A 13,479-nucleotide genomic window follows, 5' to 3' on the forward strand; every position below is an offset into this window, starting at 1 on the left:
AGCAGCACAGACTCCTCCCTTCCTCTCATACACCCAGGGTCACTATACCCAGGCAGAGCCCCAACCAGAGAGAGGTTTTAAATAGAAAGACACTGAGAGACAGAGACAGAGACAAGGAGCGCTGAGGCTAAACAAAATAAGAGGATGTTTACTGTGGTGAATATGACACGGGGTGAACGGATCATTCCAGTTTATTACAACTTACTTTTCATAGTCTGGGCTATTGTTTCTATTAGTTATGATAGTAATGTGCATGCTGAAATAATTGCTGGGATCTCAGAACAACAAACATGCAGATACAAAGCTGCGTGGCCATTATTCCAGGTATAAACCATGGACAAGACTATAAAACAGGATCCACATGTCACTACACACACTCAAACCACTTAATTAAATGCAAGGCTGCAGGATAAAAAAAAAAAAAAAAATCTGATTTCATGATTTCTAAACCTTTTAAGTTTGCGTAATAGTGTTGATAATTGCATCAACTTAATATTGTGTGTAAGTTAAACTCAAATTTCTGAATTAGCTCTTTTAAAACACAATCCAATTTGAGGTAACTTAATAAAATTGGATTGAAGTCCCATCCTCTACAAATTTAACCCTGAAACAACTTAATTTTTCATATTTTCAGGCCTAATTATTTATGTTATTAATTATGCTAAATGACACTTGGAAAAAAAATCTTTAAATAAAACAGGGAAATACTAATTGGAACAATTTCATTTTTCTGCATTTTCAACTTTAATATGTGTGTGTATGCTACCAGTCATTAAATAATTTGTCATTAAAAATACCTCTGATTGTAGAGGAATAACTAATTCCCCAAACTTAATGGAGTTTGTTTGTTGAGCTAAATGTTATTAAAACATGTGATAACTTAGAGATAGACTGATTTGATTTTTTTTTTATTTAGCCCAAACATTATTTTACTGAAATCTGTGGTGACCCAAATTGTGTAAATGGTGATTCATTGAGTGGATTCCAGCACAACTTAAAATAAATACTAACGTTGCACTGTATCTGCAAATACTGTGTAACATTAGAAGGAGGATTATGGGTGTGATGTGTCAAATTCTGAGTTAAGACATTTCTCAATGATTGCAGCTGATGATGTATGAAAAGTTGCAGGAACAGAGGAATAAAGTGTCTCACCTCCGACTGACTCACTGACCACTTAGTGACCACAAATAAGTCGCAGAAATCTGTTACAAAATCACCTGCTTATGCTTCTCTGAAGCCCACGTCAACGCATGCACACCATTTTTATACAGCGGAGTCAAATGTTTCCTCGCACGGAGGTGGGAAGTTCTCCACGAGGTGCGGAGACAGTCGGCCGGCATAGAGAAATACGAGCAAATCAGATGCCATATTTAGAGAATAGCCTAGATAGGTAAGCTTTCCTCACTATCAACTTGGGGCGTTCACATTCCTGCTATAACTGAAGCAGCTGAAAAAACCTGATGCTTTGGCCAAAACAAACGAGTGCATCATAGGATGAAGGAAAGGCTCTGCTCGAACCGAAAAGCACCAAATGGAAAAAAAAAAACCCTCAACCCTTGAAAAGCTCTCGCACTCATGACAGATACCTGAAGATATGCACCTAACAGAGCAGTTCAGCAGGGATTTTTCCAATACTGAACATTCCAATCAATGAGGGGATGATTGATATTTAGGTACGAAAACAACCAGACTTTCATTTTTCCTAGGTCATTTTCCCCCCAACGCAGCGAGGAGGAGTGTTTAGTTGAGGCTGACTGTAAGAGAAGGTGTTGGACAGCTGACAGGCAGCCGTGCGTGCCTCCTCCAGCGCCTGTATGAATGTGTGCGAGACAACATGTGTCATGTGAGTGTGTGTCGCGTGTCCCCTGCAATGCCTGCTCTCAGATCTGGCCGGATTAGTGAGATGGTCCAGGCTAGCATGACTGTAGATGAAAAACGCAGCATGCAAACACACACACGCACACAAAAGCTCGCACACACACACCTTCACCCCCTCAACAGCTGAGAACACACTCGTGCCCCACAACGGCCCTCGTCTTGGCTTAGCACATTCAATGCCACGTGGCACTTGCTTGTGCACCCTTGTTTCCACACATCCTGCAAACACGGCTATTCTCCCTCCCCGCACACACACACAAACACACACATTAATGGACTTACAAACACAGGCATGCCCGCTCCAAGGTTGTGTCATCGATGAGCAGTGCAACAGTCGCTCAGCTATAATAAAGCTGTTCTTGTTTGAAGGAAGATGACTAAAGTCTTCTGAGGTGAATCAGGATTATAACCTTAACACTTAATCCCCACTGCACTAGCACACGACCCATTAAGGCTATATCTATGCACGTTTACGGCACAGAGCGTTACACATCACTAAAGGTTTGATCTTATTCTGGCACTTTTACAAAACACAAGACGCCTTCACACAGCTGACTCCAAAGACATTAAACCGGAGAATGGTTATTTTAAGTTCAGATTCAAGCGTCTTGAACATGATTTATAATTAGGGATGGAACTTGTGGGTTCAAGGCAACAGCCAGGCAGTTTAATTTGGCTGCAACCTCCTCACCACCATCACAGTTTTGGCTCCCGAGGACAATTTTAAATAAGTTTGGACCGCTTGCCACATCCTCACAAGCTGGAAAATCTGTGGGTAATATGTCTTTGTGTGCGGAATTATGTGACGCATAGAGGGAAATGCCGCAGATAAATTCAAACCCAGATTACAGATCTGACTGTGATACAAGACGCATCCATCACAGGGCTGCTTTAAAGAGAATCTGTTCCGTAATGCTTTTATTGGTTTTGCAAAAGCCAAAACTACACTCTTGTCGAGTTGCAACCCGACTACATTTCCTCTCTCCAACCTTACTCAGCCGTCCTCCGGAACAGCTTGTCCTGCCAGAGCACACCTAGCACTTATGTAATAGCGCGCATCACCGTGTGTTTGCATCATGTTAAAGGAGGTGGTACTGTTTTCTGTTGTGCATCAGTGCAACGACAACTCAACTGATGTTTACATCTGTTTGCTTATCTCCTGCTCTCTGTGCTCACATATATTGTATTCTGTATAGCTGAATTCCCAATCAAACTGTTCTCGTTTATACATTTCTGTGTTTCTGTTTTCATTCAACAGGATGAGAATGAAATGGAGACTAAATTTCAGCCTACATGTAACCAGCCTTCACCTCAACATGCTCAGCACCACGAAAATACTGCTAATGACAAAGTCTCTACACATATGAGTTAAAAACAACTATGCTGTGAATTCTGTGACATTTCCATGTTAAACTATCCCTCAGAGAGATAGTCTTGGTCTCACACACTGAGTCAACTGCCACGTGGTCAACTGTTTTGCTCCACACTGCCAATCACAAATGCAGAGAGAGTCTTCTTCCTGAAATGGGCATGGACAGCAGCAGCTTAGCAGCATTTTAAGCTACAGGCATTAAAACTGCCTGTTTAGAACAAGGTTAAGATCTGGGGTTATAAAGTCAAGTTGAAATTAACCATCTTTGTGATAGTCTGAGCTGAAAATCTGAACCACACATCCCAGCGACCTGTGAGCCTGTCATGACTTTGCTGAAAAGGGGGGCAGAATATGGGCCCTTTATAAAAAACAGACTTGGATCAGTAACACAAATTTGAGATTTATAGTTTATCAGAAATGCTTTTAAACAATATGTTGTACTTTTACAAGAGAAAAGTTTGGCGAGCATATATCTCGTTAACTGTCCACTGTTAAGAGGCAGAGCACAGCCACTTCCTGAGTTTTTCTATAGGGACCATATGGGACTGTCCCAGACATTTGCAGAGAGTACATTAACCCCACAACAAGAGCCAAAACTTCATTCTGACATTAATTAGCTACAGCTGATAAAATCTTTTTGTCATTATACCAGTGAAAGCCACAGCTTGAGTGGGCTATAAATAACAAGCACTGTTTTCTCCATTGATATTTGATAATGAAAACAGGAAGGAGTGGTAAAAGGTTTAAGAAGAAATTTGTTAGCCAACCAGATGTGCTTGTCACAGTTACTAGAGCTGGCCAGGGAAACTGATAGGACCTAGATCGAAATTATTTTTTCTAGGATTTATGTACAGCACATAAACTTACTGGATCTGAGAGAAAAACATACCTCAAAAGAATAACAAGAGACCTTATCTCTTATTGGCATATTGTGAAAACAGGAGTTCCCAGACATTACTCCTCTACTATAAAACACACAAACACACACACACAGCTGTTTGTCACAGTGGTGCCCACACCCATAGAGCAAACTCAACTCCCTGTCATTGTTTCAAGCAGCCATCATCAACCTCGCCTCACTCCCAAACACGCTATAGACCTGAAATCAAAGCTAACTTGAGTCAACACAAAACACTAACGTTTCATATGGGGAATTATGAATAATACTTTTTAGTATTGTTTGGTCCAACCTCCCGTCAGAGACTGAAACGCTTCGCTGCACTTCAGTCTTTGTTGAGACTGCGGCGACATCCAGGTACAGTGTGTTTAATTACATGGACCAACTTTAATGCTTACCGTCACTCCACTCCCACAGAAAAGGCTGCTTTAAGGTCCTGTCCTAACATGCAAGTCATCACCAATTTGGCAACTGGTTGGGATTCTCCTCAGCACTAAGTTATGTTAGCGTTAACACTGCTGCTCCTCAATCATGAGCAGCCAGAGGAGTCGGCTTCACGTCAACCTCTCGTCCTCTTCCTTCTTCAAAATCCCCCCTGCCGCCCCCGGCCTTGTCATCTCTCTGCCCCCCCATTTTTTTCTTCTTCGCACAAACAGAAAGAAAAACGCTCAAGTGAATCCCAATAAACACACCTACGCACGCAAGCGATTGGTTAGCACCAGACCAGCAACAGTCATGCACAGTCTTGTTCAAATAGTATGACAGCAGTGAAGTCAGTCAAACATCCAGACAGACTTTGGTCAGACCAACTCACACAGTCTAGAACACCAAACTAATCAAAGATAACCCCAAACTCAGACACAAGCACACGTCATCACTGGTTCATAGTCTATGGCTCAAAGAAAAGACAACCACTGTCTCATTTTTACAGTTAAATGTACACAAATGTGCTGACCTTTGATATGTTTGCATGCATCACAGCGGGAAGCACACAAACAGTTCGAACGCAAATATACTCAAATACATATTCAAATAAATTCATCAGCATCAATAGAACTCAAGATTATAACCCACATAAAAGCAAGATTTACTGCAGGACTCTTGTAATAGACTCCATTAGTTTTATTGGGTTGATTGATAATTGCTAATAAACAAGCAATTGAGAGTATTTGTTATCTGTTAATTGCAAACTTGTTTTTCTGTAACACCTCATAAAAACACATCAAAAGCCAATGAACTGCAATCAAACAGATGTTTGAACATTTTATTTTGCTTTGAACATTTGAGAAATTAACATCGACGCCTCAACACCCAACCCTTTCCAAAAAAAAATAAACTCAACACAAAGCCTTAGAAATACTCAGTAAATCAAATGTCACAATAGTCAACTGAGTGCCTCAGTATCCTTGTTAGAATAGTATTTTGAGGAGGATCTGCTGGTGTTTCCAGAACAGATTTACTGAAAATAAATAAGACAGATTTCATTACAGATTTTTTTTTTTGCATTTCATAAATTATCTCTAAATGTGAGAAAACAATAGTCATTTTCTATCACAGGTTTGCAGAGCTAATAGATGGTTTTTGCTTCATAAAATGGAATTTTTGCTTTCTAATTATATAAAGACAAATAAAGTGACAGTAATATTCGGATTCCACAACATTCTTTTAAATGTCGATGTCCCATGTGAAAGATTTTTAACTGTTGCAACAGTCAAATCAGTTCAGAAAATGTTATCCGTGTAGTAGCCTAAGATCAGGAATACCCAGTTTTCCCAGTTTTCCCAGTTAATACCAGTATTATATTGATATTTTTGAATATACCTTCCAGCTTTGAGGTTCTTCCCTCATCTTCCCAAACCACCAATCAAACAGCGGGTACTTTCTCTCCAGCCACTCACCATCCTACATGCAGCTGTCCTGCCAGGACTTTGATTTCTAACTAAGAATACAATATCTGCTACTGAATTAAGAATGATGGATTGTCAGAGAAAAACTTTAAAGAGTCAAATGCCTGCAGAACGAGTGTGCTTTTCATCAAGCTGCGCTGACAGAAACCTCACCAGGTCAAACTCTGCGAAGCGTCGCTTTTTCACTAACCCTTTTTCTTCAGAGCCAATTTTCATTGTCCTCTCAGGGAGCAGAGCGTACGACCCCATGGGGCCTCCCTGTGTATGCTGCACAGAGCCTGCTTTCCTAAACATTACACAGAGTTGCCATTAGCAGTGGCCCAGTAGGTGGGATTGAAAGCAGCGCAGAGTAAGGCTGCAGGAGATCAAAGTGGAAGCCAGGGCAGGCCTGGCCCGGGTCTGATTTATTTTTCAATAAATAAACGATGCATCTGTTGAGGAGTGCCATGGGAGTGAGCCGGCGCTGCTCGCTTGCTCGCTTTCTTCTGCTGCCATCTGTCCTCTGGCTGAGAGAGGAGGCGGAGGAGGAGAGCCAGGCCCTGCTTTTACTGCAGCTCTTATGCAACAAGACCGCTCGCCTGTCTGCACGCCTGTTCTCCATTAGCCGGCTCTCCCTCACCGTGGTACAGTACACTCCTGACGCCTCGCACACATATGGATTTACTCCAACAGAGGCACTTGTTGTGTTTCATCCTTCCAGGAGAGAGCCAAGTGTGTGTGACTCTGCGTGTGTGTGTGTGTGACTCTGTGTGTGTCACCCAAACATATGTTCAGTGTGTTCATAAAAGGATCCACAGTGGTAAATTCTGGTGACAGCATTCATTCACTAACAGACATCAAATGTAAGGAGGGCACTTAACAACGGATGATGTCATTCAAAGCTGATATCTACAAGTAAAAATAGAACAATGAAAGCAGCATATGTAATGAGCTCTATAAAACAGATGGTATATATAACTAATGAACAAGTGAAAGTCATACTTTAAAAGGATCACTGCGGCTTATTAAAAACTGTTGTGCAGTTTAAAATAACAAAGAGTGGATTCACCATCAAAGAAGGTAATAATGGTTAGCTGTAAATAACTAGCTCACTGATGCTAACCCTGACACTAACCTTTTAAAATAAGAAGCCTACAAAAGGCTCTTGATGGGAGAATACATGATGCTATATCGCTGATTGACGGTAAGTACAGTTTGCACTGGAATGATACACTGACAGTTTGCTGGATCTGTCTTCATTTTAAGTTAACAGCAGTTAGTTTAAAAGATTTGCAAGAGCAGTGGTGGCTAAACACCCCTGATTTGTATTAAGTAGCTGAGACCTTCATCTGACTGATCAGATGTACATTGCAGGTATAAACTGGTAGCTCATTTCATTCGGCTGCCCCTGTTACCCTTCTTAAAATTCACTCTGCTACGTGAAACAGCAGCAACAACCACCAGGTAGCAACAAATGAAAACTTCAAGTTTTCCCATGGATTCATATAATCTTGTAAAGTAGTTATAAATGTAGTCTGTAAATTAACCTTTGGGGAGCTTCTCTCAGTATGACAGTGATTAGTTTAAAGAAACTAACTGAAGTACATACGTTTGTCTGTTAATCTGTCATTCTGTCTGTGCACAACATTATTCAAAAACGGATTTGGGTGAAATTTTCAGGGAAGGTCAGAAATGACAAGGACCAAGTGATTAGATTTTGGCAGTAATGTGGTTTATAGTCTGGTTCCATGGATTTCTTAACGATTTCGGCATCATTGTGAAATCGGGACAAAGCGTCACTGTAACTATGACAGCAAGTGAACGCTACGTCAGCTACCTGCTGGCGATTGCATGATTGCGATCCTACTACAAATGTACCGCTGTGTGCTTTTCTTGTATTCTTCTTTAGCAGAATGATTATGAAGTACAGCCATATCAATACGTACTACAGAATGGGCTTGTACAGCGAGACTGCCTGGACTTCAGATTCATCTTTCAAAATGAACTGTGACGCTACCAGATTGCACTGAACAGCTGCTTACACAGTGAATGTGGGAGGTATTGAAGTAATGGATTCTGTGGATCATGAGTCTGAAGCAGCATGTATCAGGAAGAAGTCGTCATCATCTCCACCAGCAAATGCTTTTGGGTGGAGATATATTAAATATGAAGCCGCACTGTGTTTGCACTGAGTTGCCCTGTACAGTTAGTTAAGTAATTCACCACAGCATCATTTCATTGAAACACAACTATGTGGATGTTTATCATCAAATGCATGTTTACTGACATAAGAGCAAATAAATATGTTATGTATCCTCATATAATGAGGATAAAAGTAGTAGTATAGCTACCATACTAACTACAGCCGAGTTGATTGATCGCCGCAGTGATATTATCTGCCGTTGTAGGCCTATAACAGATATATCTGTATCTGCATGATATGTAACAGGCCATTTTAAAGGAATATAACTCAGAAAAAGGTGCTCTGGATACATCAAAAGTGGTGTCATCATGCAGCTCCAATATTTGTAATACTCTCAGCAGCAAAGTAAGCAGTTGGTGGTGTGGAGTGAAACGGTGTCTTCACAGTAAAGCTAGTTTGTGAAATACATTCATAGGAAGTTAATGTTAATAAACAACATCTTTTAATCTCCTGTGATGATGTCATTGCCAGACTTGTTTGGTACATTAGTCAGCTTGAGTAGAAGCTAAGCTGTTAGCGTCTAAGCCCATTCACGCTGCACATTATAGCATTTTAAAAGAGTTTAACTGATGCTAGTTACTAGTGTAGCATCATTAAGTGTTACACATGTAAGGCGCTCAGGAGTCATAGTTTGATAAGCTCTCCAAATTGAACAATTTCAGGCTTTAAAAGTGTTAAAAGTATTTTCCACAGAATACGTGTAGCCTTAACATTTACAGCAGAAGCACTATCTGTTCACGTCTTAACTCAGCACTTGCAAACAGTTACTGTTTCTGACCATTATACATTAACAGTGATTTTGCTTTAGATGACATTTTGAAAACAAACATTTTTGATTGGACCTAAATCTGATGAAATAGTGGTCAGGAAGAAATCAGTAGCATGAATTTTATAGCTAGCTTGAAATATAGTAGAGACGATGACGTGGTTTAGTGGAGAAAATATAAGACTTGTTCTCATGGCGTGTACTTGATATTTTAATACACTTAAATATGAAGACAAATGTATCATTAATGAACATTAAGCTAGGTAAAATAGAACATAAAATAGAACATGTAATGTTTTATTTTGTGTAAAATATGCTGATATCAGTCGATATATCAATTTTTTTTTAACTTATCACTTAGGCTGCAATGCTAACATTTGCAGCTTTCGTTGAAGCAGACAAACTCAAAATTAAATCCATTTCTTGCAGTTGTAAAATTGAATATTGCTCTGATTAGAGCTCCATGCAGCACTTGACCAACCTGTTGTTCCTAGATATCTTCCACTTTGAGTAGACAATTGCTGTTCAGCAAAGAGGTTTAGTGAACGGTCACTTATCAAACAAGCAAACAATTTAATCAGTTCATCTAAAGCACTTTATTCGGAAATAAGTGAAGGCATCCATAATAGTAATAATCTCCTTCAGGAAGAATGAATGTGTGCACAGCTATGGTGAGTACAGAAGACCCTCACTGACACAGGAAGCCTGTCTGTAAACTGTGGTGGATGTTTACAACAGAGAGTTTGGATAATCATTTTATCATTTGTTTTCTCTTCAAAATACGTTGTATGATCGTCTGGCAGGTCGTGTTTCTCAGCCCCTCCGGCTTCCTTTTAGCAATGTTTTCCTGGACCAGATTAGCAAATAACTATTGATACAAAACATTCCTCGAGCAGAATTAACCTAAAAGAAACCCGAACAGAAAACATACCGCAACCAGTATGTCAGAGTCATTTAAGGAGTCCAGATCACTTTGTGTGACTCATTTGTTGTTTTATGCTATTTGGACACCCCACAGATTACAGTGACTATACACAGTATTTCATAATCTCCTCCTCCACTGCACAGTAACACGATGGAGGTGGAGTGGTTTTTTTCCCAGATTACATACAGGTGTTTAGGAGAAATGGCCCACTCTTCTATTACTAACACATCAATATTGCTTTTACATTCATACGGGAAGAAAGCCGGTGTAAATAACCCATCACTGAATATAACATCTGCATTTCCGCTACTGATAATATAGATTTGCAAATTGTGTTGTGTGCTACTTATTAACTCTCCTATGACTGACCTGGTAAGACAGCAACATGATTTCTAACCTTTGTCACATCTCCTTTATCTTTATTTCTCAGTCAATATCACAAATGGCAGAGTACCATACACTGTAAAAAAAAAAAAAAAATTCTGTGAAAATGGCTGAAAAGAACAAAAAAATTGAGAAAATTATGGAAAATTTGTAGATAAATAGAGTACAACAGTGTCATTTTACAGCCACATATAGTAAAAGAACAAATGGCTGTTTCTATTTTTTATGTAGACATCAATCAGAGCTTTCAATGTTATGGGTTAACATGTAAATTAATAATTTATTCGATATTACTAAACCCTGATGTGGGCTTTATTTACAGTTAGCATATAAATTAATACTTTTTCCGTTATTTTACCAGTTATCTGCAATTTACCAAAACTATTATTGACTAAAATATTAGCAAATTGTTTTTAAAAAGTGAGTTTACAACTACTGTTAAATGTTCTTTACAGTGTACAAACAATCTGAAGGTGAAATCAGGCTCCACTCAAAGGTCCAGCTGTCAACACACAAGCACTGAGTTTGAGCATTTTCTACAGAAAGCAACTAACTCAGGAGCAAGCATGTTCTCTGGAAATACTGTAAATCCTTTTTTCTAAAGTAGACTATGCATTCCAGTGAAGGTATGTTTCAACATGTACTGAAGTCTGCCCAAGAAAAATATTACCTCCTCATTTTTCACAACTCAATTTCCTATTGAAGAACTGGATACAGCGTCTTTTTTCAACCGAATCCCACTACAACAGTTACTAACAGCGAGAACTTCTCTCTTACTTTCTTTTCAGGTTGTAGGTTTAGAAGGATAAAGTGGGAAGTAAACAGTTTTAATTATTTTCAGCTCAACTCCAGCAACTGACCCCGCATGGGCAAATATTTACATGACACCCGAATGACACATGCCACTGTCACAGCGTCGTCACAGACAAAAACAACACACAAACTCCCACTTAAGGAGAGAAACGCCCCTAAACCCTCTTACAGCTGTAGAACTAAACAAAGTCAGAGTTGCCACCATTCAGCTCAGGACGATTAACACAACTACACGAGGGAAAAAAAGATCACCACTCACCGGCAGCTGCTCTCTTTCTGCTTCAACAAAGTCAAGTGTACTGACTGCTGTCTCAGGCAATGCTGGCTGGACTATGACGCAACTGGCCTTCCTATCCATAGCTTCAGGGCAGGAGAATGAAGCAGAGATAGACAGGAGGGCGGTGAACAAGACCAAAAAAGGAGGAAGTGAGAGGGAAAAAAAATACTGAACTGAACTGGGTATTCCAAGTCAAATTAGAACGTCCACTGAATGCTGATTTGGATGCAAGCTGTTCCAAATATGACTTGGAAATTGATTATTTGGAAACCACTTCCAATTTAGTATAAAGAAAATGGAAAGAGGAGAACGCTGGTGGGTGCCAGGGGGTACGCTGGTCTGTTGATGTAAGAAGCAGATGTGAAATATGCAGACATAGGAGGAAAAATGGACTTTAATGTGCTAGTCTGCACAGATGTGGATGTGTGCTACCAACACAGCCTCACACAACAGAGACAAGGACTGCACAGAAACAAATCAATCAAGGTCTGCATACTTATATAATCAATTATTAGTTTCTGCTAATCATTTGTCAAGCATCTGACAGTTTCTAAACTGGGGGAATATGCTGCTTGTTCTTGCAACAGATTTAATATATTTGAGTTTTTGGTTTGGATGAAGCTCTGTCACGGCATTAAACCTCATTAAAAAAAAACACCAATCAATCAATGAATAGGAAATTAATGTACAGATTAATCAAAGGTGAACAAAATCATTAGCTGGTTTAGTACGGCTGTGCTTTGCCATCATAGATAATGAATGAAAACATCTATCTTAATGAATAAAAGTAACAAATAAGTGTCACAAAAGAGAAATTGTTGCCTTTACATTGTGTTTACTTGCCATAGATCAACTCCACGTCTCTGGAAAGGCAGCCTCTCTTTCAGTGGACGAACCGATCAATATCTCCAAGGTCCAATAGACAGACAGCAGGTGGCCAAAGTTTTAGTTCCAACCTGGATCGAACTTGCCGTGTACTTTCTCCGTTTCAAGTTCCTAAAATAATCCCGAGCTTCAGGGTGAAAACACCGGACGCAGTTGAAGTGACAGACGGTGGGATCGAGAGAACGTGACGGAGCCGAGAGCCTTACTCTGTTTACTACAGCAGTCTACTGGTGAGGCGCACACACAGGCAGACAGAAATAATCGACCCCGCCTATCTTCTCAATCACTCCCCCACAAGCTCGCACACATCCTGGCTGACTCATGTAAACTTAGACTGAAACTGATGCTTTTTTTCCTCCTGAGAACTGGCCGTCTGACAAGCTCTTCCTTGACGTTTCAGCTCCATCTTAATCCAACTCAAAATTGGTGAGCAATCCTCAAATAGTTCCTCTTTCACGCCTGGGTTTGACTCTCAGGCTTGATTTAGTACTTCAGCTGAACTCTGACCCGGCAGGAACAGAAGGTCAGATGAGGGAGTGCAGTTTCTCTCCAAAGTGCTGACCAGGGGAAAGAATGAGAAGTAAATCTGTCAGCATTACCACACACAGATTTATAAAACTACATTCACTGTGCCCTCTGTTCAGGCCGGGTCAGTTCTGGAATTAAAAACAGTTAGCGCGAAAGCAGCTTAGCCAGAGTATAACGAAAAACACCTCATGGACATTTTTGAAAATAAACACCGTGGAGTAAAAATCAGTCATCAAAACTGTCCCCAACTGTTGCTCTTAGGGGCTCATAGCATTATTTCAGGACAAATACTAATTATTGTAATGAAGGAGTCACATAATGGATATTTAAAATCATTCATTACTAGGCTACTCCATTAATAAGCACTACTGTAACTGAATATGTACAAGTGATGGTGTCAGATGGCATCTTCTGTATATTTTGACTTCGAGGGACATCACATTTGTCTCCTCTTCTCCTGACTGGCTGGTAGTAACCAATCAGACAGTGCTGTAGAGGGATCATTGCTTGAAAGTGTATATTACTCGACCTGTGACAACACTTACACGAGGCCTTCTGTTGCTCTTGATGAGCTTCAATAAATTTGAGTGGAAAAAAACCCTGATGTCGTAAGAGTTATCTCAACTCAAGCTCAGGAACACATTTAGAAAAGACACCGGTT

At 40.0% G+C, this 13,479-nt stretch overlaps 1 protein-coding gene across 3 annotated transcripts in view; it reads right to left on the reverse strand.

The window, feature by feature from the left end:
* plekhg5b (pleckstrin homology domain containing, family G (with RhoGef domain) member 5b) overlaps nt 1-13,479 on the reverse strand; it is a 102,244-nt gene that overhangs the window by 36,213 nt on the left and 52,552 nt on the right. Inside the window, exon 1 of one of the 3 annotated variants that reach the window (XM_022189784.2) lies at nt 11,388-11,511. The exons of 1 other annotated variant lie outside the window; for it this stretch is intronic. In XM_022189784.2, coding sequence (XP_022045476.2) covers nt 11,388-11,486 — 99 coding nt within the window. In that variant the 5' untranslated portion in view covers nt 11,487-11,511. Of the gene's footprint in view, nt 1-4,549; nt 4,708-11,387; nt 11,512-13,479 lie in introns of those variants that run through there. One more of the 3 variants, XM_022189785.2, reaches the window with a different exon arrangement.

The sequence above is a fragment of the Acanthochromis polyacanthus genome, chromosome 6, assembly GCF_021347895.1.
Source record: "Acanthochromis polyacanthus isolate Apoly-LR-REF ecotype Palm Island chromosome 6, KAUST_Apoly_ChrSc, whole genome shotgun sequence".
Classification (NCBI taxonomy): Eukaryota; Metazoa; Chordata; class Actinopteri; family Pomacentridae; genus Acanthochromis; species Acanthochromis polyacanthus.